Source organism: Callorhinus ursinus, unplaced genomic scaffold, assembly GCF_003265705.2.
Source record: "Callorhinus ursinus isolate GAN/ISIS: 27379988/994484 unplaced genomic scaffold, GSC_fseal_2.0 scaffold2, whole genome shotgun sequence".
In the NCBI taxonomy this organism is placed as follows: domain Eukaryota; kingdom Metazoa; phylum Chordata; class Mammalia; order Carnivora; family Otariidae; genus Callorhinus; species Callorhinus ursinus.
The window spans coordinates 89,359,075-89,378,759 of NW_027397064.1; the positions used below are offsets into that span (position 1 = coordinate 89,359,075).

Sequence of the window (19,685 nt, forward strand, 5' to 3'; positions counted from 1 at the left end):
TCCTCCCCTGGTTTGCAGCCACAAAAACCAGGGCCCCAGATGCATGTACAGTCTCCTTTCTAGGAGATAGTGGCCACCTGAACAAGGTCATGGGAGAACGTAAAGATGGGATCCACCAGCCTCCATGGTCTTTGTATCTTAGTAGGGCCCTAAATGTGTGCTTAGATACCTGACCCTCAGGTCAAAGCTTTTAAGATATGCAGATAGCCTCTTTCATAGAAAGACCGCTGCCTGTATGCTGTGCCCCAGAGGTTAGCCATGGTGAGTCTGTGTGAATCTTTCAAGAACTAGTTCTCAGTTTTCTAGCGGGGGTTTTGTGATGCAAGTCCCACTGGCTTTCAAAGGTAGATGGTTTGGGGGGCATCTCACAGGTACAGGTCTTAAAAGTTGGGGTGCCAAAAGTGGGGTTCAAACCTTTGCTCCTGCGGGAGAAGCTTGAGGTTGTGAGTTCCCTTCCAGTTGTGGGTCACTGCACCATGCATGGGGCTTATGGTGAGATTATGTCTCAGCTTCTCCTGTCCTGATGTATTTTCTCATTTGCTTGATGTGTAGGAGTTGCTCAGTTATTTTGCGGGTTTATTTCATTGGGAATTTTTCCATAGGAAGCTGTAGATTTTGATGTGTCTGTCTGGGGAGGGGGGTGTTAAGTTGGCAATCCTCTTACATTGCCATTTTGAACCACAAACCCATCTGACATTTTTCTATGTCTAACCTAAGAGGAAAATGATTTCATTATCTTCATTGTGTGGGTGAAACAAGAGATAATTTGCAGTCCTTATGGTGGATCATACATGGGTAAAGGGCACAGCCAAGATTTGATTTCTGAAGCAGGATCTCTTGAATTACTATGAACCAGTTGATGCTTTCATTTAAGTGAACTAATAAGAGGCCAACTCTAGGGGGTGTTTTCTCAGTGACACTATAAATATAAGCCATCCTATTTTCATTAATTTTTTTCTTTTTAAACCATAGTGTCATTGGACAAAACCAGTTAATCAGCATTAAATGCTTAACAAAAGTCATAGGACAAATGAAAACATCCTCTAACATTCCCATTTTCTTAGGACGTTGGCATATCAGTGTTTGCCCTATTTCAGTGGTTTGTTCTAATATTAAATGAGCTTTAAATATTCCTTCAGAGCTACTCTGTGTAATTGTAGTTGGCTCTATTTCATGGTGTACTCGCTAGTGTTGAGAATGTGAAATAAGAATCCTTTCCTGTGGTAGTGATTTCATCTGTCAACCCCTACAGTAGTGACACAGGGAAACTGTCAGTAAAACTGTTTTTGTCAAAGCAAGGGCATTTCATAAGTGAATAAATCTAGAATAGGCAACATCTTCTTGAGCACTTTATTTGTTATAAATACAAGTCAATACCACAAGATGGCACCTTCTTACTCTCAACATGTACAATTACAAACAATTATCTTCATAAAATGGTTTCAGCTTTTTAATGTGTTTAGGTATTATTGAAACCTTATAAAAGCAAGACTTGCTACAAACAGGATTGGTGTTTGATGTATATTAAGTGAGGTCAGAGAATTAAATTCAAAAAAAGAATTTATAAATATTCAGAGAAAATTGAAATTACAAAAGCAGAGTTTGTCATCATTAAACTGAATTACAAGTGTGTATGGTATAGTACTATATCTACATGGCTAAGTTTCTGTTAAAATAGTGTTAGTAATCAAATAATCTACCTCATTCTCCAATATAACCACCTAACACTCAATACATACTTCATTCAGAAACCACCTAGCTTTCATCTAGACCAGCAGTTATGCCCACTCCATTTTTTTTTTTCAATAAATGCAACCCATGAAGTGCCATCATCCCCTGGCTACAAAACAAAATACAATATTTAAAGGTAAAAACTCAGAGAATTTCTGAAATGGTAAACCATTCTCTCTGTGTTCATGAAAATAGGCAATCCAATTTGAAAGTCTTTGAACCAATGTAAACTCTAGAAAACTCAGTGTTGAAGTATGGGAAGAATAAAGACTTGCACTAATATAGTGCATAAAAGCAGTGTCAGGCTCATCATTTACAGTAAATGCCTTGATTGGACTTTCCTCCAGATTGTCATCATGCTGCTGAAGATAAAGTTTACTGAAGTCTGTGGGAATTCCATCATGTTTTCTTCCTCCCATTTCCAAACAGGAAGAGAAGGGTTTTCAGGACCCTTGGGAAAATCAAAAAATTAAACACACACCCACAAACAACTTGAAAGCAAAATGGCAGACCTAATAATCCTTGACTCCATGTCCAAATGAAGTTAGGTAACATTACTTTTGCAATTTTTGTATTCTGCCCAATGTATCACAGCAAGAGATTCCTCAAAAAACTGAGAAGTCTGAGAGCTACAAAAGAGAAAGCGGTTAAGGCAGTTGATGTCTACATTTGGATTTCTTTTCAGGTTACATGTCTAAGTCTCCATCGTAGGCTAAGGTCAGAGGCTTCTGTTGGGGAGGTGTGCTTTGATGTGGTTTTGGTTTCTTGCTGCAAAGGGAAAAGAATTCCTCAGATAAAGGTTCACAGAGTTCTGTTTCATCTGCCAAAGACAATTATGAGGTATAGAAATTCATGTAGTTAAATGACAAAAGATAGAGTGCTCTGAACCTGTGCGTTTCTTTTTTGAATACTTTGTATATTTTATCCCTATTTTAAGGGTAAGCAATCATTTTTTCAAAATCTTAAAAATGGTTTCATAGAAACAATGAACTTGGTAGAGGGCTACTTGTTCTTGTTTATACTCAGTAATGCAAACATCTGCTGTTCACTAATTGCCAAGCTACTGTGACCCTCGTATCAGAGATGTTTCATAGGAGCAGCCAGACTCCTCTGCCTTACCCTGGTGTGGTTCTTAAGTAAACACACTTCTGCTCTGGCCTGGAACCTGACATTTAGATGCCATGACACCCGAGCCTGTCAGGAAACTTTGATCTTGCACCATGCAGAGCCACTCTCACCTGGTCTCTGTTTTACCTGAGGTTGACAACTTTGCCAGGTCAAGGAGGGCAGCTCTTCCTTCTCATAGAGAAGTTGAAGTTGAGTAACCTTGGCCAATCACACAGTGATGGCCCAGATCTGGGGCAAAACAACCTGCATTACACTTTGTTTCTTTAGTATGGGCAAAACTCAATTTCTCTTTATGAATGTTTATAGTTTGAATTTTGCCACATCGTGCCCCACCCCTACCATACTGTTTCTCCTCCTTCCTTCCTCCTTCCTCAGTGCCTTGGCTTTGCCATGCCTTCAGAGCCCAGACCTTTGGGGTGGTCCTTACCAGCATGGAGCCAACTCTTTCCTTGTCTCCAAATTTGTTTATTTTATATAGCATCGATTATTAATTGGAAGTATACTAAGTGCCTACCTTGTGCTCAGCATTCTACATAAAATATCTCAATTAACCCAGAACAACCCTGAGACGGGGGGGAGCATTAGGGTCAATACTTTACAGAGAAGGACTAAAGAGGTTACTTACCTTCCCCCAAGTCACTGAGTGGCTGAGGCTGAAATTTAAGCACGTCTAACACACAGGCCCAGGCCCTTAACCTCTTCAGTGCACTCTCTCTGTGTCCATGCCATTAACTTGGCATGTGGTACAACATTTTGTCTGTATGTGGGAATTTTTATACTTTGAACTTAAATTAAAAACACATTTTCATGTGTACAATTCAGTGGCATTTAGCATATTCACAATGCTGTGTAACCATCATCTTATCTAATTCCAGAACATTTTCATCACCCCCCAAAGAAAAAAAACTGTACCCACCAAAGTAGTCTTCCTATTTCCCCTACCCCCAGCCCCTGGCAATCACTTAACTTTCTACCTCTTAGGGATTTGCCTATTCTGGATATTTCATACAGATGGAGTCACACTATATGTGGCCTGTCTGGCTTCTTTCCCTTAATGGTTAAAATGGCGGCTTGTATTATGTGAATTTTTACCACATACACAAAAAGAGATGCTTGATAGAATTAAAATGAGTCTAGGTAGAATCACCTAGTTTAAATGCTCAAGTTCTAAAACAGTTTTTTTGGTTTGATAATGAACATTGCAAAAATAAGAAAAATGATTTTAAAAATCACTAAAGGAAAAACCACAGATCCTATCAGTGTTCCTGCCTGGCATTTGGGGTGCAGTGGATGCTCAGTGGGTGATGAGCTGAGGATAGGCCGAAACCTGCTCTAGCATCCTCTGCCATGGTAACCTTAGTCTCTGATTTTGTGCTTCTCAAAAGGGTATTCACTGTATAATTATTAGAATATTCAACTTAACTTTATATATAAGTATATTCCAGTGGCTCTAGTTCTATTGCTTGGTCCTGTCTCTAGCATAGAGAATGGGCCCACCTTGAAATGAGGGTCCAGAGCATGCTAATCTGCAGCATTTCAATGTACTACAAAATCACACCACAGTTTAGGACAACTTGGAAGTGACAGCTTGTGCCTCTACTGTGGTGGTTCTGGTGATAGTGAAGGTTGTCCTAATAATGAGATAGTTCAACTAAAACGAGAGTTGGGATCATCTCCACCCTGTATCTCCTGCCTTTTGGAGGAGAAAGGAAGAGAGATGAAGAAACGTGGGTGCTTCCAGAAAGTTTCTGACAATCCATTCTTAATTAGCATTTGCCAAGGGCGAATGGGCAGAGAGAAATGAAAGAAGAGCTGAGTCCGGGGGAGTGGGGAAGAGGGACAGAGATGGTGGGATCTTTAAATTGATATTGCCTGGGAGACATCTAAACTTGGCCAGCCTGTTTGTTGAGCCTATAAAATTCTCAAAATATTAGAGAGATTTTTATGAATGAGTTTCCATGTATGGGATTATGGGGAAAAAAGAGGGGTCTCCTATTGTGTAGGCTTTAAATCCTTGTGGGCCATGGGGTGTGTTGGGGATCATTTGGATGAAGACCTCATTTTTTACGAATCCCTTCAAATTGTTTGTTTAACCTCTTAGCTGATACTAATATCATAACTATGAATATATGAGAGTTGAGAAATTTTAGAGTTTGAAAGTTCTTAAATGCTGGTAAACTAAGTGGTACATGCTGGGTAGCTGAGAGTTTATGGTTTCCTGACTAGTTAAGATCTCTGAGGGGAGGGGCTGTCCTTAGCAATGCCAGCAACTAGGAGACCTGTCTTGAGAGGCCCTGCTCTCTTTCCTTTCTCCCTTACTGGTACTCATTTTTCCCGTAAGAAGTATTTTTTAAAAAATATTTTTTCTCTTCAACTCCGATATCAGGAAAGGTGTGACCACTTCACACTAAATCAGGACCCGCAAATGCCTGCCTCATAGGCCACCACCACTCATCCTGTACCCACAGTGGATCGCTAATCTGTCACACTATTTTTCCCTGTCCGACTGAGGTGTTGCCTCATAACTCTTCCTAATGGAGCACTCTTGACAGCCACCACCACTTTCAGGGTTGGCACAGGGATAAAGCTATTACACAACATTGGCTGTAAGAGACCATTGCATGACACGCGTTTAAAGTGACCTCTTCCGTGATCATTTGCATTTTAGCAAAGAACAAACCCATGAAGCCCGCAAAGCAGACTGATGGGACTTAACAGCACCACTGAATTCAAGCCCCAAGGACCCATCCCCAGGGCAGTAGAGATTAAATAGCTTGATGAAAGCCTGAAATGGTCTTTGGCTTAGGCAGTCACTCCTGAGGGCAGAGCCTCTGGTAGTGGGGGCACTACTCCCAAACTTGGGCAGAACGAGGACCCGTTTACTGAGTTGCACTGGGCAGGGCAGGATAGATATGCTATAGTTATCTCGAGCAATTTTCTGGCACTATGTTTAGATTAACTACACGCTCACCCAGTGCTCGTCTTTGCTAAATTGCCTCATGGATCTTTACTGCCAGGGGAGCAGGGGCACCAGTAATATTTCAAAAACTTCGAACACTAATGGTAGATGTACAAAGGGTTGTATTTGAACGAAGTGGTCCTTAGGAAGATGATTTTTCTATATTCTCTCAAAAGCATTTCTAAGTTTTATTATAAATTGCTTTCATCTAAAGTATACACCTAAGGCCTGGCATATTATAGCAGTTCTCTAGTCCTAAGCCTTTTATATTTTGGGGAGAAAATATGAAATCTCCAAAACTGTCATCTTCTAACTCCTCTGCAAGCTATTTAATAGAAATAAATGCCGTGAAAGTATCTATTTGGACTCTTTAGGCAGCTCATATGTAACAGTAAATGGTATGTGTTTTGATACAATAGGTCTGTTCCGAGGTCTATAGCTTATTTGGGAAACAAGGAGCCTCTAAAAAAATATGAAAACTGTAGCCACTACATTGAATCTAACGAGTTTTTAGGATCACAAGAGAAAGAAATTGCAGACTAGAAGACCCATGGAAAGAGCATAATCTCTGGGCCTAGGCAAACCTAGAGGTGAGTTTACCAGGCTGATGACCTCAGGTAAGTGATCCTCAGAAAAGTTCAATAACTTAGGTCTCTTTAAAATGGGTATCATAAAGCAACAACTTGGTAGATAATTGTGAGGACTGAAAAGGCAACCTACGTAAAATACTTATTCATCCACTATTCTACTTTGGGTGGTAGAGGAGGAAGATATTAAAGAAACAACTATAATCACAGCCTAGAGTAAATGCCAGAGACAAGGAAGAAGGGACAAGTGATTCCAGACTATTTGGGAAAATGCTGGCATTTGCATTTTACTGGGAAGAACCAATAAAGTGTCAATAGCTAATGGTAAAAATTCATTCTGGAGGGGAATGGGATCGAAGAAGGAAGCAGAAGAAGCCTCCTTGTAAAATTAGAAAGTACCACTGTAAGTACCCTTACATTCAGTACTTATAAGTTTTTCATATAATGAAGAGTTTATAATACAAAAAAATACATAAGTCATCAAAAATATACATGCACAGTACCAGTAAAATGGTGAACTTCCCTAATACGTGTGAATGGGTACAGGGGGGGTCTTGGGGTAAAACTTCTGAAACAGCAACACAAGGAGACTGAAAGTGCTGTACCTCAACAACTTAGATAGAAACGAAGATGGTAAACTTGAAAAACTGAACCTGACTGTGGAAAGGGAATTAAAGCAATGACGAAGATGGACACAGCCTCTTATGAAAGTAGAGAAAATGCGTATATTATAATGAACTAAGATTGATGGGAATGTAGAACTAAACACTTGGGTTAAATATTCCAGTACAAAATTACCATTTTATCAAAATAATTTATAAAGGAGGTGATTTTTTAAAAAAAAGGTCTTCAATGAGAAAAATAGATTTGGGCTTATAGAACACAGCAGACTATCCAAGGCATAGGGAAATAGAAGTGAAATTGCAAGGATTGTTCAAGCTTATTGTGGAAGCATTTAGTTGGCTGGTTAGGCAGCCAAAACATGATTTTATTTTGCTGTCAAAGTCACTGCTGGTGTCTGAGTAGGAGAGGGGCTGATCATCTGGCTAAATTTTAGGAAGACTAATTTATGTAATTTGGTCACTGAAAGGTAAGGGAAAATTGCATTGATCTTTAAAAAATTCTCTAGAAAATTGTTTCCAGAATTCAGTGATGTACCTAATTAATCCCCAGAGTTGAGAGTCATTCAGAAAGGACCTCAATAAATATTTATTCTTGAAGGAATAGAGAAATGTAAAAAGGCAAATTTAATGACTGTTACTATAAATTAAATTACTACATCCCCAATTCCAAATCCTATGGTTCCCTCTTCCCTGGAATACCTAAGAGATTCAGAATTAACAATAACAATGATGATACATCTAAGCTTTTACAAAAGAACAAACTATCTTATTCCCTTACACTGTGTTGGGCCATTACTGTCGGAGAAGTTTCTCATCTGTCAAACCTTCATGTCTTTTGTTGCACTTATCAGACCTTTTCCTCCTTTTTTAATCTTTTCTAGTGATGAATGCATCCTACTACTCTGAACCTCATTTAAGGGGCTTTCACCTTCACATTTGTTCATTAAGACAAACAGGATCTAGGAATACACACAAAATTTTTCAATTGAGACATAAAAATTGGTCAAATCATTTGATTGTAGGGTGAAGAACTAACCAAAGGTGTTACTTTTTACTACAGCACTATGGAAACATTAGTTAGATTCAATTTCTAGCACTATAGGTAGCAGAAAGAATTAAAGTCATCTTATTTTCTTCATCAATTTTCACTGATCCAAAGATTTATAAACCCGTGTAACCTTGGAAACAGAATTTGAGGCTAAATGCACAAAGGCTGGATTTGAATTGAAATTAAAACTTGGGCAAAATATTCTCAACACTTGAAAACATTCAAACGTATTTACTTCTGTCTCGTTTCAAGAGCAGCTCAACTAAAGTATATTCTGTACAGTAAACCAATCATCATTTTCTGAGAATAATAAAAAGTCACAAAATGGGGTTCCCGGAATTGACAGAAAATTTTCTCAGATCTGGTCAAGGTGGATAAACACATGGCTCTACTATTTAAAATATACTAAACAGGTTGTTTGAACCCACCGGTCAAGATCGATAGGTCATTTTAAGAATTAGAATGCTCTTAGCCTTAGCTGCATTTTAGCATTACCTGAGATGCTTTTAAACATCTGGATGACCTGGACAGAGGCAAGGCTAATTAACTCGGAATCACTGGGCCTGGGAGCCAAGTTTCAGTCCCTAGGAGGTACTAAGAGAAGCTAAGATTCAGTCAAAGCTGAAAAATAATCAAAATAGTAAAATGAGGACAGGAAAGATAAATGATTTCAAGTATTCCACTCCTGAAAATTATTTGTGGGTTAAGGGTCCAGTTATAATGGCCATGGATCTTTTAGTATAATACCTCACCTATCAGAATATGGAATATAATGTTTTGCTAGTTAGTACTTACCAAAGAAGGTAGGAAGTAAATACTAGGAAAATCATGATAAGAAAACCTCCACCTGAAACGCCATAAACCCATATTTTTACGCGGCCATCTGTTTAAGATAGAGATTAAATAACAAGCTTAGCATACAAAAGTCGTCTTCTCATCTGAATTATCATCTGAATTCTGAGACTGGCATAAGTCACAATCCTAGTGGAACTACCCCTATGTGACAGCTAGAAAACATCCAACGAAGGTGAAAATGTACGACAGTCTATCAAATTTTTCACAATGGCAAACACACACCAGTAATCATTACTGCATAAGATCTAACAATTGTCAGGCTATTTTAAATGTATCTGTGTATAGTCTTATACACATAGTACAAAAAATATTGCAATACATTTTGACAACACAGAACCAAAAAATTAAGAGGCCATCCTGTATGCAAAGAAAACTATCACCACGTTCGGTGACAGATGATATCGAGCGAACAAAAACTATATGCCCAAATAATGTCAAATTATAACCACACATGTAAAAGTATAGACATTATTTTGATATCCTATCTGCCAGAGTTAAAAATAAAACCAAGTAAGTCTGATCTGTTTTGTGATTTTTACTATGTTATGTATAACTTGAGTGTATGAATGGTTTTCTATGTTCTGTTTATGTGAGCACAGTTGACTGAGAAAGACAAGGAACTGCCTTCCTTTCTGAAAGGTAGACACAGAAGATTGATTACACGACATGAATGTAATTAACTGCAGGTCCAAAAAAACATCTCAGCATCTTATTTGAAAGGCTTCTGTGGGATGAACAACGATCAAAATCTATTGTAAACACTTGTTTGGGATAATATCACAATTACATTAAATTATATTGTCACTACCCATTACAGTTTTTGCTTACAAGACACTTTTAAAGACTCAATTAGGTTTTAGAATGAGGTTTCAATGTAGTAGTGATATTTTTCTATGCTCATGAAACTTTTAACAAAGCTTTGATTCTGATCTCTTTGAAACACTAACGATGAAATCCCCTCTTCTGAGTTTTTTACATCAAGGAAAAAAAAAGTCTTCACTGAGTGAGAAAGCACCTTTCATCTTTTTACTGCTAAACCTCACAGAGCTGAAGTATTTGGAGGATCCAGAACTTTTAAATCCCCAGTGTAGAGGTATGTGGTCCATGTTACTTAAAAACGAATATAACTTTTTATAATAACATAATGGATAGGATCAAACTTCATACTATTAAAAAAGGATATGTAGTGAAAAATAAGTCACCCTGCTACTTTCTCTCAATTCCCAAGCCAGGAGCTACCACGTTACCATTTTCCTTCCCTTTAGCATTTTAGTTTCCTTTGTATATGCAAATGTATATGAGTACATGCATACAAAATATACACCTTTTTTTTAGTATATGTGCTGCCAAAGCGAGCACTACACCTTTTTTTAAAGAGATACAAATGGCACATATTTTGAATTGTATTTTTTAAAATAATTTCCCATGCTAGATCATAAGGCAGGTCTCATTCTTTTTAATATGAGGCATATTGGGTAATTGTATCCTATTTTATTTTTCCATATTCTGTTTATACCTTTAGGTTGTTTCCACTAATCTTTGTAAGAAGCATTTGTAACAAACATCATTGAGTATACATATATATTTTTGTAGGATGGGTTCTTAGGAAATAAATTCTAGGTCAAACTGTATGATACATATTGCCTAAATGTCTTTCTAGAGGTTGCTTCAATTTACACTCCCATCATGAGAAAAACACAGATACACATAGGTATATTCACATACGTGGCACCATTGATGTTTTAATTAGCCCCCAAAGGCTAAGGACCTCACCTGTGGACTTGAGCATTCATTTCTCTAGAACCTCACCCTAATTCTCTTCCTGAACTGGGGTCTACAGGCAATGGGTGGGCCTGGCTACATTTCCTCCCACCCTCCCTTCAGATTTAAAGCTACTGCTAATTTAATCACAAAATGAATGAGATGTTTTAAAAATCTATGGCATGCCCAGACATTGAGTGGAATCAGAAATAAGATACTGTGGTCATCCTGAAAAGTTGGCTGAGGAACGTACATCTGGTTTCTCCTGCTAGATGTAGTGTCCTTTGGGCCCAGGCTCTGGTTTTTGCTTCATTTAAGCATATCATTAAGATACTTTCGATACATAGAGGCCTGGGGTCTGGGAGGAAATTCCCAGGGTATGTTTTGCCTGAGCTCTGTGTACATCTTCCCTCTCCATGCCCTGTCTGTTAGACCACTTTCTTAATTATTAGTAGCATTTTGTTTCCTAGCAAAGGTATGTAGGATTAGCACCGAGAATCTTGCTTTCATTTTCTGCATACTTCATAAGGGGGTAGTGGAGACAAATGCTATCACTTAAGGGTGATAGGACCTTGGTCAAATTCATTTTTCCTGTTTCAGACTCCTAATCTCAAAATCATTAGGTTTTTGCAACCTAATGAGATCATTCACTCAATACAACCAGCACAGAATGACAAGGTACACAGAAAGCTTCTCCTTAATAACCAATTCCTGACCCCTGCAGGCCCAGCGCTGTGATAAAATTCACAACAGTCCTGCAAGATAGGTGTCTTTGGACCTCTTTCCTCATTTATGAAATCAGTGGAGAGAGGTGAAGACGTTACACTCAATCACAAAACAGGTACATTCCGAGTCTTGATGCCAAGGTCTATCTCTGAAATTAAGGCTCTTTACAGGTCCACCAGCGTTTCTGAAACCATATAGGGTCCCTAGGCATTTCCTGAGGTATCTGCATGTTCTTGATCTATTCCAACTTTTGCTTTTAATTTCAATTATATACACAAATTCACAGTTACTTTTGCAGAGGTAATTAACAATGAAAAGATAATTTTAAAGGCTAATATTTTGGGGACTTAATTCCCTGTCCCTTAGACTGGGGTTGAAAGAGACTTCTCTTCAACCCTCCATGAGAACATTTTACATTTAAAGGAACTACCCCTTTTTGGCATTCAAATTTGAGAAACCTTGAATTGGACCACATTACCTCTCCCGTCTCCTCCTTCCCTCCATTATGAACCCCAACGCCCCACGAGTAAATGTATATTTCTTACTCTTAATAAATGTACCTGGATCAAGGGGTTGAAGTGACCATCCTTTAAAAATGTCACGTATCTTTGAATTCACCGGTCTGTTTTTCCCTGCAAGGTTCTTCACATCAGCTTTTTTATCCTCAGAGCCGGGTACTTTCATGCAGTAATCCAGGAAACCATTGGATCTCATGATCTCTGTATAACCCTTCTCACAGCCACAGACTCCACCCTATAGCATCCAAAATAGTTTTATGGTTACACGGTGATGAAAAAGAACAAGGTAAAAGTGGGAATCACTTAATAATGTGTGTTATGGCAATTGGGGGTTTTTCAGCAACAGAGTTGCCCAAGAGATGAAAAACTGAGCAGTTCCTTTTTGTGAATTCCAAAGTCAACCCTTAAAAACATCATCAGATTTTTCTATAGGTTGACAATTCTCATGCCTTCCAGGTATTCTTTGTCTTTTCTCTCTTACAGAGATTTTAAGTCATTTAATCAAATTATCCTACACTCTTCCCCCACCTGTTTCAAATTCCTGCCGGCTCACTTGAACCTACTGCCCTTGATGCTGAGAAGTAACGCAACAGGGATTATGTACCAGCGCCTTTGGGCTTTGTGCTCTTTGATGTCTGTTGCCGAGATAGCCGCTGAGTGTGGCTTACCACCTTCGACCATTGATCCCTAACTAGTCTGAACTACCTCTCTGCTTGCAGGCTTGGTTCTGCCCTCAAGGAGGGCAGCCTAAGTGGAGGAAAAAAAAAGACTTCACCAAAGGCACATGTCCCACATTCTTCCTTGGAGTACCCTGAGTGTCACACTACAACACATTCCTAGCTAGCATTGTGACAATGTGTTCTTCATGTTTCTCTGTGAATTCCTGGTCATTTTCATGTCAATAAACCTCTCCAAGGTGCTGGCTAGGGTGAAATATAACAAGGATTTCCTTCTGTCTCTTGAAGTGAAACTGAAAATAATTGCTCTTCCGTCGTCCAGGAAACACAAAGACAACAGAGAAGAATAGAACAACTTAAGCATAAAATTATGAATCTGTAGGACTTTGCTGTAGGGGCGCCTTACCTGAAAATATATGGCATTTTTTGAACAGACCCCAGTCTCACATAGCCACTCAAGTCTGTGTGATTCATCAGGATCAATACATTTGGGTCATCGAATTGTAACACATCAATTTTAAGGAGCAACAGATACTAAAACTAAGGGGACCACCTCAATCTTCTACAAAAGGAAAAGGCCAGAAAAATAGGGTAAAATTAATGCCCATTGTTTAGTAAAAGGCAGCATTCCTATAATGACATCACAGCATTTCAAGATATTACATGGTGTCAATAGAGAGCTGATTAAGACAATTAAGATCACCTCCAATCTAAGTGAAAAAGCTGTAACCAATCACATGTGCCAAAAGTTCAAGGCAAAAGGTTTTTGTTTTATTAAAAAGGGTATCCAGACACTTGGTGGAAAGCTACACCTTCTACTTTGCAAACATGATTAGCCTATGAAGTGGTTGCTGACCTCTTTTCTCCTCTGTAAGCTTAGGTACTAGCTTTTCTGTGGTATAGAATTAGCCCACCTTGAAGTGAAAGAACCATAAAATAGGATTGAGTGCTTGAATTATTTTTAACCAGATCATTTTTGGAAAGAGCACATAATAATAAACCTGTTTCTTTAAGGAACATGACATAATTTTATATATGCACTGATCATTATGAGTGCCATTGATTAGAATACATTGCACATTCTGCATTAATTCTAGAGCAATGGTAAGTGGGAGTCAAGGGAGAAGAACGGAAGAAAGAGTTCTGCTTTAAAAAAATGCGTGCCCATATGTAATTTTTCCTCATAGGCAAATATTTAACTTATTTTAAATGAACTGAAAATTTACTCATACTAGTGTAACCAATTTAATAAATAATTAGCAAATATGAACATTGATAAGATCTTTCCAAATAGTTTGGGTAGATGAAAGGCTAATAATGAAAGAATAAATCAACTGAGGATATTTATTGATAAGCAGAGCTAATATGAATTAGCTATCTGAAAGGCAGATTTGGCTATAGCCTTAAGACATGGCCCTATTTAAAAAAAAAAAAAATTCCTTAAGAGCTGTGATTATTCCTGCAAATTCCTCTAGAGGGTACCGTGAGCACATGAAACTGCTGCTATAGTCTACTGGAAAACCCACAACAGCTTATGCAGAAGACAGCAGGTAAAGGTCTAGAAGTCTCCAGCACAGGACTCACCTGTGTACAGTAGGAGAAAGGTTTTTTGCAGGCTGGATTACACTGCCGGACCGCAGCAGGACGTGCCTGAGGGGAGCAGCCTCCTACAAAACAAAACAAAACAAAACAAATAACAGAAAAACCCACCATCATTTGTGGACTTTTCTGGGCTAAACATTAAAAAAAAAAAAAAAAAAAAAAAAAAACTGTTTTCCTCTCTTGCTACTGTGTAACAGTAATCTTTTTTATATGCATTTGCTGACACATAGGCCAGCTGTATTTTATTGATTAGGAAGAACTGTTCAAGATGGGAGGCTCTGCTAACAAGATGGGGGCAGTAGTTTTTACACCTGCTCATTGGCAATGTCATTCTAGCATATGGCTCTGCTTGAGGGCCACATCTATGTGCCAGGCCAGGAAAAGAATGGATGAAATTTCAACTGAAGTTCAGGAGCCGAAAATATATCTGCTCAAAGACTCAGTCTGTGTATATTTTTCTCCAGTGCCTGACTACCTCAACTAGGCAATAAGCCAGTTGGCAACAATCAATGCTAAAAGAATGCCACGGCTAGATTTATGGACCACAGTCGCAAACTCCTTGGTAAAACTTTAAAATGTATCTTAACCAGAATGCATACACACACACACACACACACACACACAGAGTCACATATGGAGCTTGACACATTTTTAAAAAGCAAATGTATAAGCTCCAGGAGAGGCGGTCATACATCTGATACCATACTTGCCGCTATTAAATATTTTTGAGTAAATGCATGGAATAATGTCTATACTCTACAATAATTTACATAGTAGCCATGCCTTTCAGCATTCGGGGACTAGTCTAAGAACTTGATGTATTTGAGGGCAGTATTTAAATTGTATTTATGTAATACTGGTTTCACTTATAGATTCCAGCTTTTGCCTTACTATATAATTGTCACCCAATTATAGTTTATGATTTGGTAGCTAGCAAAAAGGATGGTGTAGGAAACAGATTTTTGTTTTCCCTGTGAATGAAGAAGCTAAATTCCTAGTGTTACTGAAAGTATAAAAATCCCCACAGGGAAAAAAAAAAACCAAACCCCCCTAAAATCCAGAATTATACCTATGCGTGAAATGGATAATTTGGACATGGTTTTGTTGCTACCCATACTGCTTGGGGGGCTGTTTCCACTCTTTTAACCAGTGATCTCCAAAGAGCAGTGTCTGCGCCCCTGAGGAGAGAATCTCCAGGGAATCAGCTAGAAAATACTAGAATTTGTGTAGTTCATACAATAGAAGCTGTAATACTTAGCAGCTGGTCATGCTAACCTGAGCTCATCAGTGGATGGCCCAGTGTTGTAGACTGGTACAACAAGTACACTGAGGAGACTTTGAGAGTGTAACCCTCACCAGCCAACTCTCAGCATGCTGCAGAGGATGCTGCTTGTGGTGTTCCTGGTTAAACAGATTTGCAATGTATTTAGTTTCAACAATAACTTACAGAACGGGCAAGCAGCTTAAAATAAATTACCTTAGGGATAAACTACAGATTAAAGGGAATACTATAATGCAAATATAGGCAAACAAGACCAAGAAGGAGCTGACAATTCTTCAATTCCTACAGAAGAATAGAAATTCTCATTGCTATGATAAGCTCTGTCAGCTGCAGTAGCAGTAAAAACAATGACAATTTTCTCTGAGAAGGCATTAAGAAACGTTAAAATTGAGATCATTTGTACAATCAGATTGTATCCACTGTCAAGTATTAATGACTAGCAAAATATCCAAAACCAAGCTTCCAGTGCATGATACAAATCTTTATAACTTACAGCAAAAGTTTTTTTTGTGCCATTAAGAAATATCCACCCTTTTATTTTCAACTTTTGTTATGTGTTTTATAATATGATATGGTAGCATCATAGAATGTTGAGATGTCATCAAAAACTTTTTACTGAGAAGGTACATGATTTAAAACGTTAGAGACTATTGTTTTAAACTCCCATGTGCCTTTCTCAGCCTTTGTCTCAGAACATGATATTTAAGGAAATTTTATTGTGTAAGTCATTGGCTGTATTATGGGTCTTCGGATAGAATGGTTTGCTTTCTAAGAGGCAAAGGTCTATTGCTCAGCCATAAGAATGAAGTCTTGCCATTTGCAACAACATGGATGGGCCTGGAGGGTATGATGCTAAGTGAAATAAGCAAGACAGAAAAAGACAAATACCATATGATTTCACTTATACATAGAATCCAAAAAAACCCAGAACAAATGAACAAACAACAACAAAAAGGAACGAACCGGACTTATAAATACAGAAAATAAACTGGTGGTTGCCAAAGGTGGGGGAGCGGGTGTGTTGGGTGAAATGAGTGAGGAGGGTTAAAAGGTACAAATTTCTAGTTATAAAATAGGTCACAGGGAAGAAAAACACGGCGTTGGGAAAAGAGTCAACAGAGCTGTAATACAGTTATCTTGGTGGGCATCCTGTGTATAATTATTGGATCACTCTTTTGTACACCTAAATCTAATTTATTTTTAAATGCCAAGTACACTTCAATTAAAAATTTAAAACAAAATAAGGTCTAACGACAATTTGCTATAAAGATCATCTAAGGCCACCTGCCAGGTCTTCTCGTGCTTATAATTTGTAAGCTAATTCTCCTCACAAACAGCAACACTCAGAGATCTTTTTGAAGTGCCCACACAAATCTTAGGCAGGAATACCTGTGACATTAATGCCATCTGAACGTTGGCACCATACAGTTCGTTCATTATTGTTCCAAAGACTTGCTTTCCATGTGTAGTGATAACATTTGCCTCCTGCAAGTAAATATGATAACAGCGGTTCTATTACACCTCACGTAAAAATAGAATAAGCATTGATCATTCAAGGCTGAGAACTGAAAACTGCTCTTGGTACCTGCACAAGGGCGTGTTTCTAGAACCTGCTGAGGGCAGCTGTCTTGGTTCTCAAAAGACTGGACTATAAATGTCCTTGACCTAGACTGGCGGCCCATTGTCTCGAAGCTTCTTCCATTGACGCAGGTTAATTCACATGTGCTCCATTCTGACCATTCCATTAAGTGGCAGTCTCCTGGATGATTGTGCGGGACAGAGCAAGGAAAATAACATGAAAGCTGGCACTTGAAACATTTACACGGACAGGGTTGGTTCACAGTGAGCTATGGGTGGGTTGTACACACTATGCATTTGACCTTGACCAATTTTCCACTTAGAATACTAAGAATGATAATTTATGGTTTAATCTAGTTTAGCAAGAAAGTATCAAAAACCAGATTGCCATTACTTCACTTCAAATCATGGTGGTCTTATCTAGCGGACACCATGTGTCTTCTAGTAATAATAAACTTTTCACAACAGTAACTCAGTTTTCAAAGAGCCACATAATGTCACAAAATAGACATTCATAGAAACCATATAAAGGGGAAAAGTTGGTCTCTGAAGTGAAATATCTTTGAGTATAAAGAATGTTTATTAAATCTAAACATAATTTGTGTGTGTATACATACATATATATATACACACACACATACATATGTATGTATGTGTTTACACACATGTGGATTTATTCAGCCACCTTAAACTTAGGCCATACAAGCTAGGTTGGTTATTAGGATTAAAATCAACTCATATATTTGATGTAACTAATGACCTTCACAATTACAGAATGCTTTCATGAACCTACAGCCTTACTTGCTTCCACCACACCATCTTTCCAGTGTTCCTCAACTCAAGGATCCAGTCAGCATTTTTTGAGTGCTGGTCAGTGTGCTAGATACTGTCAGGTTAGGCATTATTAACATACTTTCTAGATAGAGCAACCATCGGTCCAAGGCACTAAACTCTACGTCCCTGATAAAACACCAGTGATGTGACAAAAATCTAACTTCATTCTTAAATTTCCAAGTCCAGTACTTTTTTGCCTCTTACCTACTTTGCCTCAATTGAAGCTGTAGGGATCTTCCAAAGTCATAACTTTATTAACTGTGGTTAATTCAAAATTTCAATTTCGATGAGAGCTTCTCCAGGAAAAAAAAATAGAAAATGAATTTAAAAAGCACCAGGGAAGTCCCTCCCAATCATTTAAAACCACATACCTGGGCAAGGCACAGAACATGGCTGTTTCAGGATGCTGTCTTGAAAAGGCATTTCTCCACACAGAGCATCATCTACACTTACAGCCGAGTGAGAGACTGAACCATTGTGGACCACGCAGGACAGGCTGCGGATCTGGACTCCTTCCCCACAGTCTCCACCCTGTTAAAGGAAAGGATACTGTCAGAATTACCCAGACAATTAGCATATCCCAGTTTCTCGGCTCTTGCCACCTCCTGGCCAAGAAAATCAGCAGCTTCCTCCTCTTGGGAGTTATCTTTCAAGTGTTGACGATAAAGCATCACTGAGCAGTTCTCCTAGAGCTGACAGAGAAGTTGAAATAGAAATGCAAATTTATTCCATGGAATTTATGTACTCAGAATATGACGATTCATTTTGGAATTTATGTACTCAGAATATGACGATTCGTTTTGGAATTTATGTACTCAGAATATGACGATTCGTTTGGAACCTTGGGTAACAGAATTGACTGAAAAAGAACAAACAAGACAAAATTTGTCTAGGTGTATATATTAAAATGGCCTAATCCATAATCACTCCCCGAGAGAGCATGTATAGCCACAGGGCATACATTTCTCTTTTACTTTGCTCGTTTTTCTTTGGTAGGGAATTCAGTCCTTTCTCATATGGATTAGGTTGGGGTTTCCAATAAAACACTGATTTTCTCTCTTGCCACAACAAGTTGTTTTCCCAGCCAGCCTTCTGTGTTGAATAATGTTTTCTTGAAGATACTTAATACAAATCCCACTCAGATTTTTCTGGAAAATTAGAAAAAAAATTGTGCAGTGTCTCACAGAAACAGAAACTTAGAACTGGAAAGGTCTTAGTGGTTATCTGACCTAACCGTCTGCCTGATGACAGGTTTCCTACTATAACGTTTTTGGCAGTTACTCATGAGTATTTTCTCCTCAGTTTTTGTCAGGGGTTCATACTTCAAAAAGAAGTCCACTGGATGTTTGGATAGCTTTGGATAGTAGCTCTGTTTTTCCATAAATACCTTAGAAAACAGAGCCAAAGCTAAGGAGGTAAAATCCCAAGAGTGAGGGTAAAGAACTACAGCAGGAATGGAGGGGAGCGCAAATACAAGGTCGTGTGTTACCAAGCTGGCCTCAACTTTGCAAGGAAGCCCAGCTGGTTTCTTGGACACCCATATCTTCCAGACAGGCCATGTGGTAACAGCATGCCTCAGGAGCATCCAAGATGGGGGAGGGAGGCAATCCCAGGCACTGTTAACTCCGCGAAACTTCTGAGGTGTGTTACTCAATTCCCACTAATGCCAGGAGTCAGTGGAAGAGCTAGGGTTTTCATGACTACTGCTCACATGGTGGCCGAGGGGGAGAGAGAAAGAGCTAGAGCGAGCCCCCATCTCTGTACCTGTGCTGCGGC

The 19,685-nt window shown here is 38.6% G+C and overlaps 1 protein-coding gene across 2 annotated transcripts in view; it reads right to left on the bottom strand.

Annotated features, from left to right (window-relative positions):
• Positions 1-1,392: 1,392 nt before the first annotated feature.
• Positions 1,393-19,685, bottom strand: part of THSD7B (thrombospondin type 1 domain containing 7B) — a 758,532-nt gene continuing 740,239 nt past the window's right edge. Inside the window, exons 21-27 of one of the 2 annotated variants that reach the window (XM_073884495.1) lie at positions 18,281-18,440; positions 17,083-17,256; positions 16,887-16,982; positions 14,198-14,280; positions 11,979-12,171; positions 8,872-8,959; positions 1,393-2,499 (exon numbers count right to left, since the gene is read on the bottom strand). In XM_073884495.1, the coding sequence (XP_073740596.1) occupies positions 2,418-2,499; positions 8,872-8,959; positions 11,979-12,171; positions 14,198-14,280; positions 16,887-16,982; positions 17,083-17,256; positions 18,281-18,440 (876 nt within the window). In that variant the 3' untranslated portion in view covers positions 1,393-2,417. The remainder of the gene's footprint in view (positions 2,500-8,871; positions 8,960-11,978; positions 12,172-14,197; positions 14,281-16,886; positions 16,983-17,082; positions 17,257-18,280; positions 18,441-19,685) is intronic. The other variant, XM_073884500.1, reaches the window with a different exon arrangement.